Source organism: Aulonocara sp. 'chitande type north' Nkhata Bay, linkage group LG15, assembly GCF_057382095.1.
Source record: "Aulonocara sp. 'chitande type north' Nkhata Bay isolate Kocher_YH1m ecotype deep benthic linkage group LG15, A_spYH_male_GT1.1, whole genome shotgun sequence".
Classification (NCBI taxonomy): domain Eukaryota; kingdom Metazoa; phylum Chordata; class Actinopteri; order Cichliformes; family Cichlidae; genus Aulonocara; species Aulonocara sp. 'chitande type north' Nkhata Bay.
The window spans coordinates 5,182,235-5,207,906 of record NC_141358.1 but is presented as its reverse complement, the minus strand read 5'-3'; the positions used below and the strand labels follow the sequence as shown (position 1 = coordinate 5,207,906).

Sequence of the window (25,672 nt, the reverse complement as noted above, 5' to 3'; positions counted from 1 at the left end):
TTTTTTGGGGGGGGGGGGTATTTCATCTTGCCTTTACATATTATGAACTAATCCTGTCTGTACACCAACACCTTGGATTTAAATCAAATCAGATGTGATTGAAGTGCAGACTTTAAGCTTAAATTCAAGAGGATTAAAAAGTATTTTTTGAGATCTTTATGAATAAACGTTCAAACTGTCAACAACCACCTGAGGTACAATCTCTGGAGATCACCAAGTACTGTTGTGGTTCCTCTCTCGAGATGCCCTGTCAGCCCTTTACCGTAGCCACCTTCACTTATTGCTCATTTGTGGGTCTCTGCATTCAGTTTTTGTAAGAACTGCAAACCTGCTCTGTTAGGTTGAGATCAGGTGACTGACTTGGCCATTGAAGAATATCTAATTTGTTTGCCTTGTGAAAGTCTGTCTGATCAGTTTTGCAGCATTTGTCTAAATCCGAGGAGAAATTGTTGCCCTGTACATGTCACAATCCATCCTGCTGCTTCTATCAGCAGTCACATCATCAATGAACACTGACTGAACTGTTCCACAGGCACCCAAACAGGCCCTTAACATCACCTCCACTGTGTTAGTGTGGTTTGTTTTTGCTCATGAGCTGTCCCTCTCCTCCGCGCTTTAATGAATTATTCCTGGTTCTGTCCAGGATCTTTCATGTTTTCTGGCAAACTAATCGGGTATTCTTTTTATGGAGTGTGACCAGTATACATCTCAGTCATCCAGGTTATGGTAATCTAAGGAGCTTGGAAGGAAAAGCAACTGGACTTATATAAGTTTCTTGAAGACATTTCACTTCTCATCCAAGAAGCTTTTTCATTTCTAAGAGCAATTGGTGGATAGTCCCAGATTTGGAAACCCTAAGACTGTTTTGGGTGCGCCCATTGTGAGACCTTGCCCCACCCCATCATGTGACTTATTCAGTTGATTTTACTCTGACTGTTGTGCACCAACTTGAGAGTATTCTTGACTTTGTGAGATGTTGTGAAATTGGCTTTTGTAACCATGGAAATAATTCTGTCATCATGCACTTCAGTCATCTCCTGCAGTCTTTGTGGCCTCTTGGTGCAGCCGAGCTGGCCGGTGCGTTCCTCTTTTTTAAGGGCCCAGGTACACAACTAAGGTACACATTTCTGGTAACTAGTTAATTATAAATATGGTATTTTACAATACTGTATGGTGCAGTTGGCTGTGTTTTATTGGCAGGTGAGTTTGTTGATATCAACCTTCAAGATATAATTTTAAACTAAGGTGAATTAGAACACTTAAATGGCCGATCATCCAATCATCAGTTGGAACAGCACATTTGTGGTGGTAGTTTGGTAGTAATCACAAAATTGTGTTTGTTTTTGTTTGTGAAGCACTATTTTATACCAAAAGTCTTCAGATTCACTTAAGCTGTAACAGAATATAGCTCACTGTTAGTATTACTAGCTATTTGTTACCAAAAATAATAATTAACTATAAAGGTCTGCTGAGAAGACCTATAAATAAACCCAGTAGGTTGGCAAAAATAAGTGCAGTGTGCTCTGAAAGGATGTGGTTTGAATGCAGATCTTCCACGAAGACATTTCATAATTAAAATCTCATTCAAATGGATGGGTTCCTTAACACGCACTAATTATCGCCTTCGTGCAAGACAACGTGAGTCAATGTGTTCAAAAAAAGACACAATCAAAACCTAAATTGCTTTAACTTAAGCAAACAGTCCCATTTACTACGAGTGAACTTCCAGATAAGTGAACCTCTGTCTGCTAATCAGCAGCCTAATAAATTCTTTGGTGGCTCCCCAAAACGTCCCCTGCACCGGTCTCTCTAATCCCATTAAATCAGGCGCAAAAGCTGATGTAATCACTGAATGGGACCAGTTCAGGTTCGGATTAAACCAGTGATGTCACACTGGCACACGGGAACAAGCGAAGAGCTGAGCGGCGACTCCGTCTCCTCCTGTCATTGCAAACGCAGCGCTCAGACGAGAACCTGCAACGACAGAAGAAGAGAACAGCGAACTTACTCGAGAGATTAGCCTCCACATGTCCCACCGGCTGCTGCAGGAGTTCTGTCACACTTTGTAAAGCTCTGCAGCCGGAAGGTTTTAGTCCTGGGAGCAGGATCATTACGCGCTCCCCTTCGCTTCTTCTTCTCCAGCCCGTGTGCGCGCCACACTCCGTCAGTCCGTGGATTGCCACAGTGGATGGTCAGCAGCCCTCAGAGCCGTGCCTCCGGGCTGCCAAGCTAAGAAAAATGCCGGGCGATGGATTCACCATTAAAAGTCGCATCAGGAAGTTTCTGCGTTCTCCATCCACCGGAAAGAACTGCAAAGAAAATCTCACCAGCAAGGTACGAAAACTTCTGATGTGTGAGTAGAACAGCCGGACAGAAGAAGCGTCCCGCTGCAGACCTGTTAGTGCTGCAGGCTTACCTGGAGCTAAAATCTGATCTGAGATACTTTACTGTAATTATTGGAAATCTAAGGTACAAACGTTTCACCTGCTTAACCCTGTAAAACCTGAACCATGAAACAACTGCCATAAAATTCATGTTTATTGTATTCACCAAAAAAGAAATTAAACATCAGCCTCTATATATGAGCTGTCGGTTTTATTGTTTTTACCGCATCCTGTATTTTTGTGCAATTTATTGATGCACAGGTTGTAACAAGTCACGCGTTACAGGGTGGAAAACTGAGAGATAGGCGCTCATTTATTATTATTAAAACAGCTATTGCGACCTGTTGGCAGAGTAGTGATAAATCATTATGAGAACAGCTGGCGTTGTTTATTAAAATGAAGATATTGCAGTGTCTGGACTGGGAACACCTATATTAAGCAAGCATTCACGATTTAATAGCTGATTTACTGCCAAATGTGATGTTTAAACAGTGGCAAAATTGACATTTTGATAACCTGGCAACCCAAAAGGTTGGCTTATTAATTGCTTATAAATGATCTATTAACACTGGTCAGTTAAAAAAAACAAAAAATTTTAATTTAGAGTTCTTAGAAAGCATTTGTTATGATTCTTTTTATTGTTTGCTGATGTTATTATTGCACTTTTGTTAGTAGGACACTGAGGCTCGGCTACATTCATATGTTCACTCAGACTAATCAGTGATGCCAGCAGTTGGTTTCTAATTCCCAAGGCAGACACAGACAGGCAGCCAAGCCAGCTGTCACATCCTCACTTTGTCTTTGAGATCTTTTTCTTTTTTCTTTTTTTTTTTACGCCTCAAACACCCAAAAGATAAAACGACGACAGTTTTCTGTCTCGAGCCTGTTGTTGGACACGTATCAATCAAAGACACGCTTGGTGCTGCACATCAGCAGCTCAGAGTCTGCTCGTTTATCACAGAGTTTGTGCAGGTGTGCAATAAAGACAATAACGGTGATCAATACTTTTCAGATTTGACAGCCTGAATCTTGAAACTGCCAGGAAAGGCTGCTTTTTAATACATAAGATGCCAGAATGTTGTACACAAACAGCACATTTACTTGTGTCTTTACTGACTTCTCTCTCTATTCTTCTGTCAGCCTCCACTATTTTATTTTTCTTTTCTAATTATGATGAATTCCTGAAAACCAAACCCGCCCTGTGTTGTCTCTCTACAGGTGACTCTGGAAAAAGTGTTGGGCATCACCTCTTCAGGAAACAGCGCTCTGGCCTGCGACCCTCGATCTGGACTTGTGGCCTATCCTGCAGGGTGAGATGAGAGAGACTGTTTATGCGTTGTTATCTTCCTAATCTGACCTTTGACTTATCAGCACTTTGCTCGCTCCCAGCTGCCTTATCATATCTACCTCATGCGGATGTTTAGTGTGCAAATTTCTGCGTGTGTGTTATCTCTGCATCATCTCAGAGGACTGGAGCTCTGTGTTGGGTTTTTTTCTTTATCCCATCCTTGGGGAGGCTGTCTCTGGCACAGTGATAGCTTGTTGTGCAGTATTATTAATTCTTGCTGCTATAGCTTTAATCAGCATAGAATATAAAAATGAGGATGGTTATGCTGGATGGTTTAGATCTGCAGTGGTGATACTGGGGGGGTTGGCCTCGGAGTGGGTGAAAGCAGTGTTTAAAAACAAGCAGAGAGGGTCCTGCCAGGTCGCAACAAAATCTGTGCACTTGAGCTGATTTTGTTCTGGAACCTTCCAACAAAGCTGTATTAATATTAAGAAGGCCAGCGGTCAAAGGGGAAAAACGAGGAGAATTAGAGCAGTATTGCAACAACGTGTAAAGGAGTGTAAGGGTGTGTGTGTGTGTGTGTCTGTGTGAGGCATGCATGGGCACGTCTTTGCACAAATGGTTCTGCTCATCGTTGTACTAAATGGTGCACAATCTGGCAACCCACCTGCTGTCTCAGTTTAAATCTGTGCAAGCTGCTCTGTACCAGGTTTCCTGGCACGGTGCAGTTCACTAGCAGGTCCAATGCTGATCTAAGTTCTGCTCACGAGCTAGGATGCAAAAAGGATTTTGAATTAATAGGTAACAATATTATGCGTCCGTTATTTCAATATGGAAAAGTATATGATGAAATATATAGTATAGACTAAAAATGACTCACGTTATGTCTAGTCGTGCTTTCATTTTTCATGTAATGTAGTGTAATCTTCTTTCTGAATGTTCCCTCTAAGGAAGTTATTCTGTATTTTGAAAACTAGACTAAGGACGGAAAATCTTGTGCACTTTCCCAACCCAAGTTTTAAAATGTGTGTGCGCGCTTGTGTTCCTATTCATTTCGTTTTTGTAGGAACACCCAGTCATCTCCAAGTTTCAGTCGTCTAGCTTTTGATTTATGGTGAAGCTGAAAATTTTGGAGGTAGTTCTCCTTCTTCATTAATATATCCAACTGGTGCAATGTACAACTACAAAACGACCCCAGAGCATGATGCTACCACCACCCTGCTTCACAGGAGGTGCATTGTGCTTAGGTTTGACCTTTACTCCGGAAAGGCATACCCCTTGTCATTGTTGCCAAATGGCTCAATTTTTGTCTCTTCTGACTGTAAAATATTACTCCAAGGCTTTTTGGTCATGCATGTTGGCAGCTGCAAACTTCAGCCGAGCTTGAAGGTGTCGATTTTGGAGTAATGTAAAACTCACTTCACTCTGCAAAGTGGTGACACATCGAAACAACTTGTATTTACAGTTCAAAGGAATCATTAAAAGCCTAAAATCATCATTCGTCCATGCCCACGATGAGGGTGCGCAAGCTCCTGACTTCATCTGTATGTCAGGAGATGCACACGCCTACAGTACAGCCAGGGCTAATCTAAAGAAGGGCATCAAAAAAGCCAAACACCATTACAAAAAGAAGGTAGAAGAACACTTCTCCAACTCCAACCCCCGACGCATGTGGCAAGGACTCCAGACCATCACAGACTACAGGACCACCAAACCCTCCCCCGCATCCTCTGATGTCTCCTTCCTCAACGAGCTCAACAACTTTTATGCTCGTTTTGAGCGAGGGAACCCCACAACCACAACCAAAGCAGACATGACGCCAGACCACCAACCTATGACTCTCTCCCCCACCGATGTAGGAGCGGTGCTGAGCAGGATCAATGTCCACAAGGCTGCAGGCCCTGATGGCATCCCCGGGCGTGTTCTCAGAGCGTGTTCTGGGGAGCTTGCAGGAGTGCTCACAGACATATTCAATCTGTCCTTGGCCCACGCTGTGGTACCGGCCTGCTTCAAATCCACCTCCATCGTCCCGATACCCAAAAACTCCAACCCATCTTGCCTCAATGATTACCGCCCAGTAGCACTCACCCCCATCATCGCTAAGTGCTTAGAGCGACTGGTCCTAGCACACTTCAAATCCTGTCTCCCCCCCACCCTGGACCCCCACCAATTCGCATACCGCCGGAACAGGAGCACAGAGGATGCAGTCTCCATCGCAATGCACTCTGTCCTCTCACACCTGGACAACAACAACACCTACGCCAGAATGCTGTTTATAGACTTCAGTTCAGCGTTCAATACAATCCACCCCTCACAACTCATCAGGAAACTGACAGACCTGGGTATCAGTTCCCTCATCTGCAAATGGTTACTGGACTTCCTGACCAACCGCCCCCAACATGTCCGGCTGGATAACCGCTGCTCATCTACCATCACAATGAACACCGGTGTACCACAAGGCTGTGTGATGAGCCCTTTCCTCTACTCCCTCTTCACCCACGACTGCAGACCTGCTGATGGTTCCAACACCATCATTAAGTTTGCAGATGACACCACGGTGATTGGCCTCATCAGTGACAACGATGAGGCCGCCTACAGGGAGGAGGTGGATCGTCTGGCTGAGTGGTGCGACAGAAACAACCTGCTGCTTAACACCGAGAAGACCAAGGAGCTCATCGTGGACTACAGGAGGAATGCTGATCCACATCCACCCATCCACATTAAGGGGACGGCTGTGGAGCGTGTGAGCAGCTTCAAGTTCCTGGGAGTCCACATCTCCGAGGATCTCACCTGGACGACCAACTGCTCCAAGCTGGTCAAGAAGGCTCACCAGCGCCTCTTCTTCTTGAGGACTCTGAGGAATAACCACCTGTCCTCAGACATCCTGGTGAACTTCTATCGCTGCACCATCGAGAGCATCCTGACCAACTGTATAACAGTCTGGTACGGGAACTGCTCTGCCTCGGACCGGAAGGCGTTGCAGAGGGTCGTGAAAACTGCCCAGCGCATCGCCGGAGCACCACTTCCTGCCATAAAAGACAGCTACAGGAAGCGGTGTCTGAAAAGGGCTGGGAAAATCATCAAAGACCCCAGTCACCCATCACATGGACTCTTCACCCTCCTGCCCTCTGGGAGGCGCCACAGGAGCCTCCGGACTAAGACCACCAGGTACCGGAACAGCTTCTTCCCCACAGCTGTCAGACTCCTGAACTCTGCCTCCTGACATCTGACCCACGTTAAACTCATGGACTGAACATACACACACCCACAATGGACAACTGTACCCTCAAACACAATAATAACATGGACTGAACCACCACTCACAACCACTAGCACTTTATATAGCCTCTGTAGAAACTATCTACACCCTCACTTATCTTAACTGCACTACTGTATAGCTCTGTGTAAATAATCATTCTGTACATTCGATAATTTTTAATCCTACAACTGTTTACAACTTGCATAGTTCCCATTTCTGTATAGCTGTATATCCCAGATTCTGTAAAGTTATTTATTTCATATTCTGTATAGTTTTTCATATTTATATCCTGTTCATATCCTGTACATAGCTTGTACTCACTACAGCCTGTACATACTTATAGTTATAGAATATTCACAACATACTTCATACCGTGTACATTATAACATACCATAATAGACCCATTTCTGTAATATACTCACATATCTATATTATTGCTAATATATATTGTAATATATCTATATCACTAAAGCACTTCTGGATGGATGCAAACTGCATTTCGTTGCCCTGTACCTGTGCATGTGCAATGACAATAAAGTTGAATTCTATTCTATTCTATTCTATTCACACAAATCATGAATGCAGAGTTTTGACCACAACACACACAGCTGATTTAAACCAGAAAATATTGATGATTTATTGGGGTTATTTTTGTGTTGTGGGGTAAAATTAAATAAAAATAAAGAGGAATTAGAAGTTATCCAGCTGATCTTTTGGTCATTTGTAAGTTTCATAAATTCATTTCTGCACATGATTAGTTGTTTTTTCGCAATCACTACACATGTCAATTATTTAATGCTTTCCTAGAACATTAACAGCACCAATGTTTACAGTGTGTTTCTACTTCTCGCTGTTACCACCAAGGAAAAACTTCCAGATAAAATTCAGCCATTAGCATCAGGCTTTCTTTGGAGTTGCACAGTTTGAATGTTTAAACATTTGCACCTATAAACTCTGTCATTAATTTATTAACATAAAATGGCCATTTTCCTTAAGTATGTGCATCGTTTCTCAACCTGTTTCCATATCAGACATTAATATGCATTACTGCATTTCTTGGTTTCCTTTTGTAGGTGTGTGGTAGTCTTACTGAACCCCAAAAAGAACAGGCAGCACCACATTATCAACACTTCAAGGTGAGTCACCCACGAGTACAGTCTTCACTGAAGCAGAGCAGCACTGAACTAATCATGCTGTGATGTTATCCTCTGTCCCTCTCACAGGAAAACCATCACAGCTCTGTCTTTTTCCCCTGACGGCAAACACTTGGTGACAGGAGAGGTGAGTTTCATCACCCTCACTTTTCTCACTTTGTCTCTGCGGGTAAACTCAAACTTGCGTCTGTCCTCTCGTCTTCTGTTTAGCTTTCTTCGGTTTTTGCTGTGTCAAGTGAACATCACAGTAGGACTGGTGTTTGTAGTAATTCAGATTTACTGCAGAATCCAGAGAATTAGCTTGTTCGCGTCTTCAGTTATCCACAGTATAAGAAGGAGTTAGCGCGCTGTGCTGCGGACACCCCAGCAGGATGGAGGCTTGCTGCAGAGCTCTGTGTTTGCAGCCTCTCCTCTTTAGAGGGCCTTGTTCTGTCGTGTCACAGCGTAATGTGTCTTTTCAGTCAAGCATCTTGAATCGGTTTTGTTGTAGTTACAACGCGGGCCTCGACACAACACGCTATCTTAATCCTCCCCGGCCAATCAAAGCCGATTAAAGACTTCTCTGCATAAGTGGATGGGCAGGCAGCAGTTGCCATGACGACAAAGACCAAAGTTCAAAAGCCCAAATAGACTTGAGGATAGGCTGTTCTCCTGGATTCTCCTGGAATTCAAAGGGAACCATGTGCTAAATTCCCAACGTTAGAATACTTTGAGTAATTAAAACTGGTTAGAGATCGTAGTGGATGTGGTGGAGAAATATTAGAGCCCTCTTTTTAACCCGCTGTGCTCGGTGATCAAAGCTGAGCGCATCACAGCTGTATTAGATGTTTTCCCACAGGCCCTTTAAAAGGAGGAGTAAAAGATATGCCCGAGTGAGTGATCTGATAAGAAATGTCCCTCACACACACACACTCATTCATCAAACAGTAGCTCATTTACATACAGGGGCAGGCTGACAGCGGATGTGCAGGCTGTTTTGTCCTCCTCTTCTTGTGTGTCTTTTGTATGCAGCTCTGTCTTCAGTTGAATGTCACACTATTTCTTTTGGACCTAATAACTCTGACCTTTGAAAGGTCCTTTTACCATATTATAATAGGAGACTACACAAATAGTCTGCTGAACTTTCGATCCCCAGGAGGGAATAATGTGAGCAGGTCAAGGGACAAGTAGACAATCAGAGGACAGAGAGAGGATGATCTTCTAGAGAGATGGACAGACAGGAATGACAGGTGACTCCTGAGCGGAGCCTGTTTCAGTCGACGAAAACATTAAGACCCTTTAGTGTATGAATGGAGGAGTGTTCGCCATCTTACTAACAACCTAACATTGTTTTTAAACGTCGACTCCTCCCCCCCTTACCATTTTTTTTTCTCATCAGAGCGGTCACCTACCGGCGGTGAGGGTGTGGGACGTGGCAGAACGGAAGCAAGTGGCCGAGCTCCAGAAGCACAAGTACGGCGTCTCCTGTGTGGCTTTCTCCCCCAATGGCAAATACATAGTCAGTGTAGGAAATCAACATGACATGATGGTCAACGTCTGGGCGTGGAAGGTTTGTCTCCCTTGAAAGTTTCTAAAGCTCAAATCCTACTTGTGCTTTTACACCTTCTTCCGTTCTCCTGACTGCTTTAATCAGGACAATGATGGTTTAATGTCTGATGACTGGCAATTTTTAAGCTCAATTTTTTCAAACTCTAAATGAAAAAATAACTTTAAAGTAGTGAAAATGTCTAAAACCACGTAGTGAATGTGATGTTACACTGTTGAGCAGCGAGTCCTATTGTGTTTTAGTTGTGTGATCTCTTTCGAATGTGTTGTTCTTTGCAGAAAGATGTAATAGTGGCCGCTAACAAGGTGTCCAGTAAGGTGAAAGGTGTGTCTTTCTCCGAGGACAGCTCCTACTTTGTCACAGTGGGGAACAGGCATGTCAAGTTCTGGTATCTGGATCACTGCAAGGCCAACAAGGTATGAGAGGCTTTCCTATCTTTTATTACTGCCTGGAGTTATTTCCCTACCTTTTACTTCTTCTTTATTTTTGCATAACTGAATAACTTTAGTGCACTCTTACATTATGCAAATACATTTGTGAGACCCAGGGATTATTAATTTTCAGCAGCACACATGCAACATTTCAGGGAAGCGCTTTAACTCCTTCAGTTGGAGCTTTATCGGCTAACCATCACCTCTCTGTGCTATGTAGGCCAGCGCTCCTGTGCCTCTGCTGGGCCGCTCCGGGCTGCTGGGAGAGCTGAGGAACAATTTCTTCTGTGATGTAGCTTGTGGACGTGGCTCTAAATCAGACTCCACTTTCTGCATTACTTCCTCTGGCCTGCTGTGCGAGTTTAACAGCAAGAGGATGCTGGACAAGTGGGTGGACCTTCGGGTGAGTGAGAGGGGAGGGGCTGTCTGCAGGTGAAAGGTAGAGGTGGGACTAACCAGACACCCCCACTATATGATCAATGTGATTTTTAACATTTTGTGACATATAAGAAAACAAAACAAAATGAATGAGATATTCATAAATCTCAAATTAAAATTTTGTCAGTATTTGTTTTATCTAATAAGATAAAGTAATCATACTTAAATTATTTGGATTTATGTAATTTTTTGCTGCAAAATTATATTGTCAAGTACCAACACTTTGACTAAAACCTGCCACAAGATGAATTGAACGGGGTCAAGCTGTGATAAATCACCGAATTCAAATCTGTTGAGTCGACTTCCCTCATGTTGTGTTTATTAACAAAGACTCGTTCAGACTGATGCCAGCATGTTGGCAATCTGCAACCTGCATTTATAGATTAGACAGCAGTTACTTGCAGACCTCCGACAGCCTCTCTGAGAGTTGTTGCAGTCAGTCAGTGGTGTAGGACATGAGCCCTCTTGTTCGAGTATTTTAACTTACTTAATAAAAATGATGATATTTGCTCTCCTGAATCTTTACAGTATCGCCAAGCAAAATATTGTGAAACAATGCTCTACTCTTAACTGCCACTACTGTTCATTTTTATTAAATGGTAGCTGAATGTAACATATTTGTTCTTTATGTGGTATTGGCCTCATTCAGCACTAACATGCATGTTCATTTAGTTATTATTTGAGTACAGTACAGGCACAAATGCCTTAGGTCAGTAACCATACGTGTTTATTGAACGGGTGAAGAGGATCTTAGAAGATTTAGAAGCAAGGACAGGTACAGGATGTGTTTGGAAAAGCTCCAACGGGGCTGCTTTTCTACTCCTCCGTAACCTTTGCAGAGGACTCAGCCAAAGCAATGATGTAATATTATCTGCAGGAGCATAATTAGCTTAATTTTTCAGACTTGAATGAATACGAATGTTTACCATTTTCTCAGAAAGACTATGAAGCTATGACTTGTGAGCTGATTATCTGGCATGTGTCTTTCCGTGCAGACCGGGCTGGCTCAGTCGCTCTCTCTGTCTGAACACATGATCTTCTGCGGCTGTGCCGATGGAACGGTGCGAGCCTTCAGACCCGCTGACTTGCACTTTGTGTGCACGCTGCCGTGGCCGCACCCCCTCGGCTCTGACGTCTCCTCCATGACTGAGGCCAGGTGAGGAAGAGCTCAGGAGTAACTCGGCCTTTCTTTAGCACTGATCCACTGCAGGATCAAGTGAGCTCTATTAATAGAGCTTTCTGTCTCAAGCAGTGCAAGCCCGAGTCTCGTCTAAATGTTTTTTATTCTCGAGGATGTCGGATTTTTACAAAGAAAACATCTATTCCTGTTGTCCCAACCTTTCATTCCCACAGTCATCTGTTCAACGCCACAGCGGATGCCCGTTACCCAGACACCGTTGCCGTTACCTATGACCCCGTCAGCTGCCGGCTCAGCTGTGTATATAATGACCACAGCCTGTATGTGTGGGACGTGAGAGATGTGCAGCGGGTGGGGAAGGTGCACTCTGCCCTCTTTCATCCCGCCTGTGTCTGGGACCTGGAGGTAAATGCATGCAGGAGGAAGTGAATTTATATAACCTCTTTAAAAGCTGTGAGATGTTCAGTGTGTTTCCTCAAGCCTCCTGGCTCAATAGGATTACAGCAGTACAACAGATTGGATTCTACCTATTGATTCGGTTAGTAATTTGCGGCACATTGGGGATCATTACACGAACAAAACTGGGAAACTTGGAGCTGTTGTGCTGTTGTACTGAACATTGTGCATCAGAATTTGGCAGCTTGAAACTGGTGATAACAGTCGATGTAAGACAATTCACAGCATAGTGAAACTGCATTTCTAGAAATCTAACTTACAGCATTAATTGTTTCTTAAAATCGTGCTTTTTTTTACCCTCATCTAGTTTATTATTAACTGAACCTCCTCCTTTTGTCACTACTCCCCAGGTGTTTCCAGATGTTCCAGAAGAAGTGGCTTCTGGTTTGTCATCAGGCGCATTCCTCACTAGTTCAGCTGATAACACCGTGAGAGTGTGGCGCATGGACGACTGGACACAAACTCATTCTCCAAACATCCTGAGCCAAGTGAGGTTGACTTCCAAGATCCGTATTCTCTTCAGCTGTGTTTCAAGTACAGCTGTGAAGAGTTACTTTCTGTCTCCCTCATTTCTATAAAGGATCTTTTGAATATAATCTACATCGACGGGAACACCAGCACCTTGCTGGATTCAGAGTGTGTAACAAGTGCGAATTCAGAGGTCAAGTCGGGGGATGGACAGACAGCGGAAACCAGGACGGGCATCAGGACCATCTGTGTCAGCCCAGACGGCAAACACCTGGCATCTGGAGATCGCAATGGCATGCTGAGGTAGGACTAGAAGACTAAGGCTGAGGCTGATGACAGACTGACGTGACCTCTGTCCTAAAACTGTGATATTCTGCAGGGTTCATGACCTCAGCAGCATGAAGGAGATTCTTAAGGTGGAAGCCCATGATGCTGAGATCCTCAGCCTCGAATACAGTAAACCAGAAACAGGTCAGTGTGTGTGTGAGACTGTATTAGTTACTATAATGATGACACGCTTGGAGAATATTTGCACATTGGCTGTGAATACAGTAGGTGATTATGTGGTCTGATTTCTCTCAGGGCTGAAGCTGCTGGCCACAGCCAGCAGGGATCGTCTGATCCACGTCTTGGATGCAGAAGACGACTACAGTCTGGTGCAAACACTCGACGAACACTCTTCATCCATAACAGCCGTCCGCTTTGCTGGTGAGACACTTGAGAAGCTGTCAACATCTGACGGCTAATCTTTCCTTAATCCGACGCTTTCATCTCCGCTCTTTTATTTCACACGCCGCACGACTTGTTTCAATAATAAATGACGGTTACGTGTGTATTCAGGTGGAGTTTTGGTTGCTTGAGCAAAGCCTTTCAGTTGCACTTTGCTTTCTCTTCTTCAGCCGATATGAAATGTTTGCACCACTTACTGTCACGGTTTCAAATGTAGATTTTTGAAGAGGCACTAATCTACTGTCTCTGGACTTTTTCATGAACTGTAAAATTCTTTTACTGATAATAGTGGGTTAATATAAAATAGGCAGTTTGGGGCAAACTACTTTGAAAGCTTAGCTTTTAAGCTACCAATTACTTCATGCTGGAAGAAGCTGAACTGCAGAAATGCTGCCCTAGGGATGAGTCTAGCTGGGTTTGAGTTCCTCTGGTGTATTTCTGCATGGTGGTCATGTCTGCAAATGATGAGTCAGTGGGCAGAAAAAGGATAAGTATTTGGCCTACAGCTGTTTTCCATGTAGAGAAAGAAATGACGAGTTATGCACCGTATGGACAAAAAGTACTGGGCCACACCTCTTCATCTTTGAAATTCAAAGATTTTTTTTCAGTCCCATTAACCTGCTTTCAAAAACATTTATGAAAGAGCGGGTCATTTTAAACTGGTACTTTAATGGGATGCCACCACTGCAGCAAGTCAAAAAATGTGTGTATTAGTGGTATTACTGCAAAGTGGTTTAGAAACCACAGCGGCTCTCACCCCTAAACACCACTTAAAGATACAGAGCGGGGTTGCCCAGTGTAGCAGCACGTATTGCATAGAAGATGCCAGAACACTAAGCTAACTCAATAACTGCAGAGCTCCAAACCTCTTCTGGCATTAACATCAGCACAAGAACTGTGTGCTCCGAGCTTTATGACATGGGTCTCCATGGTGGAGCAGCTCCTGTGGGTGTAATGTTTAGGTGATTTTGTCCATATCGCTTAAATTTCCGTCTCTAGTTCTGCATTATTTACGTGGAAGTGCAGGGATATCAGCTTTAGCTTTGTATCCATTTTGCAACAGACAAGATTGCTCAGCTAACCAGCTAACTTCTTAAACAACATGCAAAACCTTATCTTGGTAACATAAAAGTAAGTTTCATACTAAAAAGGTCAAAGTGTAATTGTATAATAAGCTGCTGTATAATATTGGGGTGTCTCTGTGGTCAGGTTTCAATTTTTTGAATGAAAAGATGACTAAATCCTGGAACGTTCATCTGGATGTCGCATTTTCAGTGGCAGAAACGTTGCATCGCTCATGTGGCTTCTCAGTCTCAGCTGTCTGCAGGCTTCTCCAACCTCATAAACACTACATTTGCATAATGACTGACACCAGCACCACTGACTAACAATGGGCTGTGAGGTCAGTTTCATGATCATTAACATGCAAATTGTCACGACCATTGATCAATCTCCATGAGTGCTATTCACAGAGAGTTGGGGTATAGCTGTAATCACAGCACTGTAAAATAGTGAACAATGTACCCTTAGGCCCCCTCAGTTCACAGATGGCCGTTCCTTTTTCACGTAAATAGCCTCCTTGACTCCCCACTACTGTTCCTCCCTGTCCACTGACAGAGCGGCCACTGGCCTGTAGATGTAAATAGACTGTGGAGTCCTGGCCTGTGTTCTGCCATCCGCCTGGCTAGAGGTTGTTTCCATTGACTTTCAAATGTTGTCCATTACTGATAGGAATTTCACAGTCTAGGAAAGCTAACCTGTCATTTTTTACACCCTCCCTGGTGAACTGGATGTGTTTGTTCACTGAGTTAATGTGATCACTGAATTGTGGGACATCCTGAGATTTGATTTTCACCCAGGTGTTATCCACATATGTGAACCGATTACTCGGTGGTGTCCCAGGGTAGGATGGTAGAGTCCTCTTTTCTGCTTCCTCCATATACAAATCGGCCACAGTGGGTGAAACTGGGGAACCCACGGCGCCACCATGTTTCTGCCCTCAACAATGACACACTTGGTCGGTGTTGAGGGCAGGGTAATCCTCTCACACTTTTCACGCACAAATCATTTCTCCTACTGAAAACGTTCCGTCTAGATGAACAGAATCCACTTTCTGGGATTTCCTTGCCTGGATGATTGAACGTGCATGAAGACACGATGACTAAATGCTTTTGTTTTTTGTTCTTTAGCCAATGACAACAAGGTGAGAATGATCAGCTGTGGGGCAGACAAGAGCATCTATTTCCGCACAGCCCACAAGGTAACATCAGATGTTGGATATTACCCAACAAACACACGCAAAAGCATGAGTGACACAAAAAACTCCTGCCAAACGCCAATGTTAAAGCTAATGTATATGCAGGCTGCTAAATGCTAACAAGGTAGGAAACAGCCACCTCATTGTAGACTGGAAACAGTGAACCAGCTATTCTGACTTCATCAAAGTACTGCCTGCGATATTCTTCTGAATAACTAATTCTGGCCACAAAGAGCTTCATTGCATTTGACTTATTTTTTTTCATTAATTCCTCTCATTTAGGTCACACTTATTGGCACAATGGTAACACAATCTGTTTAGCAATTCTAGAGCACAGACCACAAAAGGAGCGTTTGTGCTACAAGTTGTATAACTATGAAATACAAAAAAAGAGAGGAAAAAAAAAGGAGGCGACATTCTTTTGCTCTGGAATTGCTTCTGGGTTAGCAGGCCACTTACAGCATTTTTCATAAACTTGAGACGGGATTTAGGCCACTGCAGTGACTCAGAACATTAAGTTGTTTTTTTGTTTTGTTTTTTCCGGAGCGCAGTAAACAAGGGCTTGTTAGTCTAAAGTGAACCTTCTCTTTGGCGTACAGACATTTATGGAGTGCTCATTTTAGAAAGTTGTTGTGACAGGTTTGTGCTCCGGCAGAGCAGAAATGAGCTTCTTCTGTGCCGTTTTCAAGGATGAGCTGCAAAGAGTACCCTTTTCTGACTATGTCTATATGATGATGATGATGATGATGGTAGTGATGCACAAAAGCTGATTCTCTGTGGTCTAAACCTTGACCTATTCTAACTGCCAAACATGTTCAGTCTATTTTCCCAACTCCATTATTGTACGCAACAACTAGCTGTATACCCACCTTTTAATATGCAGATATTGATCCTGAGTCAAGCTGATCTCTGCAGCCTTTGGAGACTTGGCTCAATGACTGTAAAGCTGCGCATATTTCTCTTTGCAGGTTATATTGAGTTCAGCACGCTCAGAATAAAAGTCACATCATGCATTCTGCTAAAATACCCCTGATATTTTCCCTACCCTCCTCCAGCGCAGGCCTGACACTGTCTTGTTCTGTTTCACAGACCGACAAAGGAACAGAGTTCAGGCGTTCTCACCACATGGTGAGGAAGACCACGCTTTACGACATGGACGTAGACGCCACCTGCAAGTACGCCGCTGTTGGCTGTCAGGACCGCTGCATCAGGTAAGCGAGGGCACGCGGCTTCAAAGATACACGAGCTTCGCTAGGAACGTGTTCTTTAAAGGCGCCGGGGCTTATCTCTTCCTTCTCTCTGCAGGATTTTCAACATCAGCAGCGGCAAACAGAAAAAACTCTATAAAGGATCTTTGAGTGAAGATGGAAGTCTGCTCAGGGTAACATTTTTCTCCACAGTTGAAACACCTTTTTTCTTTCTGTCTGTATATATATATATACACACACATATATAGAGAGAGATACTAAAAGGCTCTTTTGTGTTGGGTGTGGCAGGTTCAGATCGATCCCTCTGGTCAATACGTGGCCACCAGCTGCTCCGATAAAACCATCAGCATCTTTGACTTCTACACCGGGGAGTGTGTGGCCACTATGTTTGGACATTCTGGTAACGCAGCTATCACAGAATAAATCTAACCACAATGACAGAGAACATAATGAGCGCTAACAAGCCTTTTTTTTTCTTGTTTTTGTTTGGCAGAAATCGTCACTGGGATTAAGTTTACCAGCGATTGCCGGCATTTGATTTCTGTATCGGGAGATAGGTGAGAAACCGCCTCTCAGAGATGTCCTTGCACCCAGGCCGAGGCAATCTTCTGCCGCTGCAGCTGTAGGAAATGGCTGTGGAAATGTGTTTGCAGATGCTTCCGAGCTGAAATGAAATCTTGAATATTTAATGCTTTTATCTCCCCCAGCTGCATCTTTGTGTGGAGGCTGTCCCCAGAGCTGACAATCACCATGAGAGAGAGGCTGCACCAGCTCAGAGAAAACCCAAACACACCACCCAGCAAAACCTCCAGTCTCAGGTGACGACACCAGCACACCTCCACCTGTTAATTGAGTACATTCTTTCCGCGAACCCAGCGCCGATGATAAAGAGCCCACCTCAAGCGAATGTATTCCCTTCGCGTATAATGACATGGCAACACAGATAGAATAGTCATCTTGTTGACTCTTTCGCTGTGTTACCCAGGCGTGAGGTGTACAGCGCTCCCGCTCTGGGGGGTCTGTCCTCTGACAGCGACCGTGAACACGAGGAGGACGACAACGCGGCGAACGACGATGCCAATGACCCCGAAGACAACGCGACCCATTCTTCTTCCGCCAGCAGCCACGAAGAGGAGGACACAGGTACTGTGTGATAATTGATGACATGAATAAACATAGCGGTAACTGCTTTTGGTTTTTTTTTTACATCAATGAGGTCAAAAGGGTTTAGTAATAGGTAGACAATCCTCCACTGGTGCACTGCCCTGACATTCGGCTTCTTTGCAGAGTGCAGCAGAATCTGGAAAACAACCAAAATTGTTTTAAACTGACTTCCTCTATTAACTTTGTAATCATTGTGCTCCTTCCTGCAACAGGAGGCTCAGATGAAGGACAGGACTGGGAGCTGACAAAGGTAGATGTTTGTTATGACTTTAAATAAAATAAATCATTTTGGACTATTCTAAGAAAGCACAACTTAAAGCATCCTAACATGCAGTATTTGCTTTTTGTTCCATTAAAGAAAACAAAAATGGAAAAAAAAAACCCGCATCCCTGTGTGTTAATGATGCCATACAGTTTCTTCCATAGCAACAAATGTGATGGAAAGGGTGAATAATTGTACTGTGCTGTGTATAATGTATATTCCCAGCATGGAGTCGTCAGCCAAGTCATCCCTGAGTCCTCAAAGCGTCCCCGGAGGCGTTGGTCTCATCGTATGGGCTCATTGGAAGTGATGGTTAAATCCATGCTGGACCTGACGCAACTGGAAACCTTTGCTCCGAAGAAAAACCCCAGCTGCCCCCCACATGACAGAGAGAGGCAGAGCTCGCTCGGCCTCCAGGAGCCTGTGGTACGTTCTGTTTGTCTATAAGGGAGATATAGGAAGCTGCTTGTGTGGATCCGTGAGTGTATAATTGCACTGCCCGTTTTCTGCAGATGGGAGAGAGACCCAGGAGACATCAACCCTGGCCGGACGCCGACTGGCTGTCCTCGCACACTTCCAGGGACACCAAGGGGACAGATGTGCTCTATCCTGAGGAAAAGGAGGACGACACAAGTCCTCTGGACAGGTAAACCTCTGCCTGCTACGCACTGTTTTGCCCGACTGATTGCAATGCCACTGCAAGACAACAAAAGTCCTTTTCTATTCTCAGTTTGCTGTTTCTCTCTTTCTGCACCCCCCCTCCCCATTCCTCGTTGCTCCCACGTCGGTGATTCCATTACATCAGCGATTACTGCAGGATGCAAGGACGAGGGATCCGTAGCGAGAGCCAGGACAGCGCTTGCTCTTTGGATTATGACAGCAGCGAGTCCAGCCCAGATCATATTTTGGATGGTAAGGTCTTACTCTGAATGCATGCAGCATTAAAAAAAAAGAGTCTTTTGTGCAAAAGCTCTGAACTCCAAAAAATGGTGTAAAGCACAGTTGCACTTTTTCAGCAAGTAGCACATGACAGGAGACTGTCTGCTTTAGATGCATTCATGCTTATGCCCTGGTGAGAACATACATACATTATTTACATACTTTCATCAAGATTTTGCAGTTTTTCAACACAAAAACTAACACAAGAAGTCTAAACACCTTAAAAATATGTTACAACCCCCAGTATGTCTATCTCCACGTTGTAAGAGATTCTACATAACTGAAATAAGCCACACAGTTCCCACAAATTTTAATAAATAATTAGGAACAAGAAGCAAAAGAAAACTAGGAAAAGTCTAACCATAAACCATCAGCAACACTAAACTGCTGCCACTCTGACCAGCCTGGTGTACATCCCTGTTACAGCCCTCAAAAACAGTCCCAGTTTCTCATATCGCCCCCTTGGGGAGATTAATTCCCCACATCTGATCTAAGCTAATCCAACATCAAAACTAAATGTAACAAAACTAAAAAAGAAAAATGCATAACATGAGCATAAACCACTCAAACTGCTGCTGCAGTCACAGGAATGTGAAGGGAGTGAGAGAACGGGCTTCCTGACCGCCCTCATAATCGCCTTTCGTCCTTTTCAGTCCATAAGGCCAGACCAGATCCTGCAGCATAACTGAGAGGTCTTTGTATATTTATAATGCTAAAAAAAATGTGAGCTTTCTTCACGTTGTGAGGTTTTTTCATGTTGCAGTACTCTCTGCCTGCCTGTGCTCAGTCTCAGGTTTTCTTTCTGAAGTGTGCCAAACGCAGGATTTAAAATCACGATTTAAAATGTCCAGGGGAGCTTTAAAATATCTCTTCAATGTACAGTGAAGCTCATACCTGCAGAGAGGGATTTGGGCGTGCAGAGAGACATGGATTTTATTTATTTATTTATTTTTATTTTATTTCGAGGCTCGATAAGAGAAATGTCAGATAAAACTACCAGGCTGGTTATTTCTTAAGGATTACAGAGTACCTGCTGCCCCCCTCCCTGTGTGTAAAAGCTGTATCAAGGCCACTGAAGACTTTGGTTTCTCTGTCATACTTGTGTCTCTGCTGCGTCTAATTTTGCTTTCGCTTTCAGATCCTGCAGAGGCAGAGTATCTGAGTGAGAACAACTCGGATGAGGAGAACGACGAGAAGGAGGTGGACGAGGAGCGAAGGGAAGGGGTGACGAGCATGGACGAGGCTCTCAGGACAATAACGGACAGTGGCGATCGAGCGGATTTCCTCAAGCAGAACTTTGAGACGCTGTCGGAGGGCTGCACTACAGGTAACACAGAACACACAGGCAGGCATGCTTTGAGCTTTAGGGAAATAACCTTATTCTCTTTGTTGTTGGGAGCCAGGGGCAGAAGATTGATACCCTTTTGATGTCTAGTTATGACTAATGTATAGCCTGTTTGTGGCTAACACCTCCAGACATGGAGAAAAGAATTATTGCTTTATTTCCCAGACGTCTTTAAATGACCTCACGTGCAAATTCAGACACAGTCAACACTTATTATCCTCTCAGTCTCACTTCTACTTCCTGCCTCTGTCTCAATTGTCTTCCTTTTTGTTTTTTCTTGATGTCCATCCACAGCTGAGCAGAGCAGAGTCCCGAGGCTCAGTATGTCTTCACGCTTCCTGGCCGGAGGACATAATAACCGGTACTGCCTGACCACTTCAGACCAATGTGGATTCAACAGCTATAATTACAAACCCATGCGGACTCTCACACGCCGCTGTGTACTTTCCCTGTCTAGTCAAGCTGTCAGTTTAAAGTCACATTGTTAACCCTCTACGGGTGATTTTGTGCAGGAAATTGTTTTCTTTTTTTATTCTTGGAGGTGGAGATGTATAAGTGTAAACAGCTTCATATTTTGGGGGCTAAATGATGTCTAAGCTACTGTTAAAGAGGCGGCTCTCTGCAGAAGTCTCCAAATCCACCTACCAGCACATCTAAAGCTCGCTAATTCACATGGTATATCTTGTTTAAGCAGTGCAACCCCCTCCTGTTTAAAGTTTACGCTAACTGACTGCTGGATGAGGCTTCATATTGACTTTACAAACCTGAGAGTAATATCAATCTGCACATACGTTAGGGGAATAATGTGTGTCTCACTTATCTGCTTCTCTTACCCGGTATTACCTTTCTGCGCAGAGACGTGCTTCTGTTTGCCAAAGCGAACGGGAAGGAACAAGGCGGCCGCTCCATTAAGCCCCCGGTGTCAAAAGTGCGGCCCTTGATGGAAGATGGCGTAAGCGGGAACGCAGAAAATAAGAGTCCCGTGTCCCCTGGGAAAGCTCAAGGGCCAAAGTAAGAAGAAAGCACATACATTAAGAGGCGTCATGGGGGTTTCATTTTTGAGGCAAAACCGGATCTGCGAAACGTAAAGTCACTAAATGATTCTAAAAGATCAGTATGAACAACATGGGGGGATAGATGCTGTGTCACAAGGCTATGTCAGCACAACAGCAGACATTTCACTGTGCTTTATTCCTGCCAGTCATGTGACTAAAATACTCACGCGTGCCGTGAACAGATGGTAAAGTTGCTGTATCGCGTCTCAGCAGGGCTCAGGAGAGAAGCAGTCCACCCCAGAAGACGACGACCACAGGGTCCCACCTCTGGAGGTTTTCTAATCCTCCCCCCAAAGCTTCGCTGCTGCTGGACAGGACGACGTGCATCCAAAAATCGCGCTCTGCCCAGGACTTGGCCACGCGCTGTACGTTTGATCCGGTTTCAATTCACTCATTTATTTGTCTGTGGTTCCTGTAATGTTTGTGTCTGATTTTTCAGTGAACTACAGTAATTCCATCCGCTGGCAACTGTGAGAAAGTTAATCTGCCTCAAGAGTGTATTTAAACATAATTTGCATTGCCGACTTACAGTTTCTTTGAAATTTGCCAAATTAATCAGTGTATTTTCCCACATGAGTTGAAAGTAACTGCTTTGTAGTCTTCTGAATCAGTTCATAACACTTTAGCACGTGTAATTTAATTCTACTTTCTTAGAATTAGTCATATTAATCTTCTCACTGTCTTTTTCTGCAGCTCTTTCCTCCCCTCTGCCCTCTAGTGACCAGAGGGAGTTGCACAAGAGACCTCAGCAGCTTTTCCTCAATGAACCCTCTCCCAGACCTTCCTCGTGCTTTTCTTCACACTCCTCTGGGTCCCCACAGTCATCCCAGTCCCCACTTCCATGGGAGAGCCCTAAACTCAAGCCCCAGCACTCTTACATGAACGCCACTGCTAGCTCTGTGGCAAAAAACCAGTCCTCCTCTTTTGGAGATGCCATCCATATAATGACCCCGCCAGGATCCCCCTTTTTCTCCAAGAGGAGGAGGTCGTCTGTGGAGGTAGAAACTGAGCCTCCCGTGCTCGCCTCATGTCCTGTCCTGATTTTCCCATCGTCTGCGTCGTCAAAAGATTCCCTTCCACTATCAAACATTCCCTCCTTGACTCCACCTCATCCTACAGCCAGCCAGAACGTCCCTCCTTCTCGCATCCCACTTCCTAAGCAGCCGCTCAGCCCTCGACGCAGCCTGTGCCTGGAGGTGAAGCCAAGCTCAAGTTGGTCTGGAAATATCAGCAGGGCTTCTACTCCTACAACAGACCCCGGATGTCACCATAGAGCTACTCCCCTAAACAAACAAGGTCAGAACGCCGGCCAGTCGTGTACTTTTTGATGTCTCCACAGAGCTAAGGAGCCGATCGGCTAACTGTGTGCTTGAACGTGATTTTATCTTGTTATTTTCAGCATTAGGCAGGCACCTGTCTCTAAGTTTGGATTCCTCTTTGTCATGTTCCATGCCTGTGAAGCAGAAAAGGGACTCAGTTTCTGAGAGGTGAAGTTTTATATCACTTGTGAAGACTTTGCTAGATGTTTTTTAACAGTCGCACATCAAATTGCTAGTTATTTGCTTCATACACAATATGAGTTGGCTGCAGTGGTATTTGTTCATTGTATCTGTTCAGTTCTGGGTATCTTATATACAAGAATTAGTACTGCCACTGCAACTGACTTACATTTCTGGCTTTTATTCCCAGTGCCAAGGAGCCAGGTCAGGTGGCTGTAGCTAAAGAGTGCCCTCTGGTGCCTGAACAGGCCCACACATCAAGCCCACAGCCAGGTTTGTCCTCCCACGACTTCTTTAACCAACCCTCCTCTTATTTGTTGCTACGTCCCCTGATGTTTTTCAGTACTGCCTGTCAGTCTTATCTGTCTCATATTATCTGCCTGCTTCCAGTTAGACCTTTACAAGGACGACACATGACAGAACAACAAGTTTTAAATATCTGCTTTTTTTGTTACATTTGTTACATTTATATTTGTTACATTTTGTTACTTTCATTCCTTTAGCTTCTTTGTCTTCAGCCCTCTTCTCGCCTCCCTCTAATATCAAAATATGGATGATTTTCATAAAATTTGCACATTTGTACTTCCTGAAAAGGATGAACATTTTCCGTTATGGCCTCATGTTTGCACACCAGGTACTGTTTTCCATTATCTGGGGAAATTTGCAGGTGAATTTGAATATTACTTAGACTCTGCTGTGACGTCAAATACAAAGCCTCAGTTAATGGGCAGTGCAGAGTTTTCCTCACATTGCTCACTCGCTCAGTAAATAAAAGGTATCTAATAGTTTTAAAGTGCTCTGGTGAATCTTACAATAACGCCATCCCCTTCGTCATACTTCCCTCCCGGCTGTTCCCTGAATGATAAGCGCCTTTCAAAGGCCAGGAATTTCTTTTCGCTTCATTTCAATTTGAAAAACACAGAAACCTTAAATGGCATTAAGTGATAGCAGCTCTGTACCTGAAACTGTGTTTTGCTGGATGATATAAACTGTGAAATCAGTTTTCTTAGTTTACACTGTTACAGCTCTGCAGCTTTTTGCAGCAACCTCCTCAACTGTTTGTTTCTTTTCTGATACCAACTTTTCCCTCTTTCTTTCTTATATGCTCTTCAACCTTTTGCACAACGTTTACCGCTCTCCTACTTCGCTCGATAACAGCGCACGCTTGTGTTTGTGCTATTTGTGCTTCTGGGTTTGGTGCTGATTTTCTGCATGCTGTGCCGTACTTGAAATTCATTCTCTCTATCTCTCTCTGCAGATCGCTCAGTCACCTTGGAAACTTGTAGGCAGGTTGTTACCGACCTTCACAGCAGTCTGCGGAAAACTGTCATGTTATACACTACGGTCAGTGTGTGCGTCTGTGTATATGAATGCGTGAAAATGGTGGGTGGATGGAGAACTTGATAGAAAGCAGGAAACAGAGAGAGAATAAGACAAAGGGGAAAAGCAAACATCTATAATCTGATGAAGCGAAAGAAGAGATAAAGGCACTGCCCATCTGTGTGTGCCCCTGGCTGCCTGTTGACTGCATGAACTGCATAAAAGACATGTGTGTCTGGGCATTTTAAAGCCACCCATTTTAAAATTCTCAACATGGCTTTCACCTTGTTGTTTTTGCTTTGTTTTTGTTTTTTAAATATAGTCAGAAGTGACTACATTTAAACAAGAGGGTTAACTGTTATCAGCTAATGCTAGCTAGCTTGGTTAGCATGCTAGCTTGGTTAGCCTGCTACCCAATCTATTATCCAACCAAGGGTTAGGGTATCAATAAAGTATCAATAAAGTGTATGTGTGCACGCATGGATCCAGATACCTGCTGATTAGGGTTGAGTAATGAACACAGGAAATTGTAGAATTTAACTCACCAAAATCTTAGCAGGGACTTTTTGGATGGGACGCTAGTACAGTAAACTACACAGCAAGCCACACTGGAAGGTACACTATATAGATAACATTGGTCACAACCCTTAATTTTTGAATTCACGTGTTTTCAATCCCACTGCCACATGTGTATATAATCAAACACCTAGCCATGCAGTCTGCTTTTACAAACATTTGTGAGAAAAAAATTAGTTTTCAAGAGTTTACTAAATTTAAACGAGATGCTGTAGTGTAATAGGATGCCACTATGCAAAAAGTTAGCTTGTGAAATTTCTTCCCTCCCAGATACTACATGATGTGATATTACTGTAAAGTGGAAGCGTTATAGAGCGGGGTTGCTGAGTACTGAGGCACATATTTTGTTAAAGTCACCACAAGCACTTTGCTGACTCAGTAACTCCTGTGTCATTATCATCAAAAACTGTGTGCCGGGAGCTTCATAGCTCATGGGTTTCCAGGGTGGAGCAGCTCCTGTTGGTGTAATGTGTAGGTGGCCTAGTGAAAAAAAAAAAGATTTAAAAAAATATATACTTACCAAATAAAGTGTATGTTTTAGTACATTAAATGGTGAACAGGATGGGTGTAGCTACTTTTGCCATTCAAAGTAGCTACAAAGTAGCCCATATTAAATGCTTAACAGATTTTAAATGGGTGAATTATAAAAACATTCACACTTTGTTATGAAAGGGAAAGTGCTCTATAAGAACTACAATCATTTTCTATCTGGTGGAAAACATGTTTATTTCTTCTGTAAAGTTGAGTATTTTAACA

At 43.7% G+C, this 25,672-nt stretch overlaps 1 protein-coding gene across 2 annotated transcripts in view; it reads left to right on the top strand.

Moving 5' to 3' along the window:
* Window positions 1–1,828: 1,828 nt before the first annotated feature.
* LOC147312318 (mitogen-activated protein kinase-binding protein 1-like) overlaps window positions 1,829–25,672 on the top strand; it is a 24,364-nt gene continuing 520 nt past the window's right edge. The window contains exons 1-32 of one of the 2 annotated variants that reach the window (XM_086263388.1): window positions 1,829–2,334; window positions 3,603–3,694; window positions 8,005–8,067; window positions 8,155–8,212; window positions 9,464–9,634; window positions 9,910–10,047; window positions 10,283–10,465; window positions 11,496–11,656; window positions 11,854–12,043; window positions 12,445–12,582; window positions 12,675–12,865; window positions 12,942–13,033; window positions 13,145–13,270; window positions 15,481–15,551; window positions 16,638–16,759; window positions 16,854–16,929; window positions 17,045–17,156; window positions 17,250–17,313; window positions 17,464–17,574; window positions 17,742–17,899; window positions 18,133–18,170; window positions 18,408–18,608; window positions 18,695–18,828; window positions 18,988–19,094; window positions 20,260–20,448; window positions 20,761–20,827; window positions 21,322–21,477; window positions 21,735–21,886; window positions 22,215–22,817; window positions 22,921–23,008; window positions 23,211–23,293; window positions 24,279–24,364. In XM_086263388.1, the coding sequence (XP_086119514.1) occupies window positions 2,239–2,334; window positions 3,603–3,694; window positions 8,005–8,067; window positions 8,155–8,212; window positions 9,464–9,634; window positions 9,910–10,047; window positions 10,283–10,465; window positions 11,496–11,656; window positions 11,854–12,043; window positions 12,445–12,582; window positions 12,675–12,865; window positions 12,942–13,033; window positions 13,145–13,270; window positions 15,481–15,551; window positions 16,638–16,759; window positions 16,854–16,929; window positions 17,045–17,156; window positions 17,250–17,313; window positions 17,464–17,574; window positions 17,742–17,899; window positions 18,133–18,170; window positions 18,408–18,608; window positions 18,695–18,828; window positions 18,988–19,094; window positions 20,260–20,448; window positions 20,761–20,827; window positions 21,322–21,477; window positions 21,735–21,886; window positions 22,215–22,817; window positions 22,921–23,008; window positions 23,211–23,293; window positions 24,279–24,364 (4,317 nt within the window). In that variant the 5' untranslated portion in view covers window positions 1,829–2,238. Of the gene's footprint in view, window positions 2,335–3,602; window positions 3,695–8,004; window positions 8,068–8,154; window positions 8,213–9,463; window positions 9,635–9,909; window positions 10,048–10,282; window positions 10,466–11,495; window positions 11,657–11,853; window positions 12,044–12,444; window positions 12,583–12,674; window positions 12,866–12,941; window positions 13,034–13,144; window positions 13,271–15,480; window positions 15,552–16,637; window positions 16,760–16,853; window positions 16,930–17,044; window positions 17,157–17,249; window positions 17,314–17,463; window positions 17,575–17,741; window positions 17,900–18,132; window positions 18,171–18,407; window positions 18,609–18,694; window positions 18,829–18,987; window positions 19,095–20,259; window positions 20,449–20,760; window positions 20,828–21,321; window positions 21,478–21,731; window positions 21,887–22,214; window positions 22,818–22,920; window positions 23,009–23,210; window positions 23,294–24,278; window positions 24,365–25,672 lie in introns of both variants that reach the window. The other variant, XM_086263387.1, reaches the window with a different exon arrangement.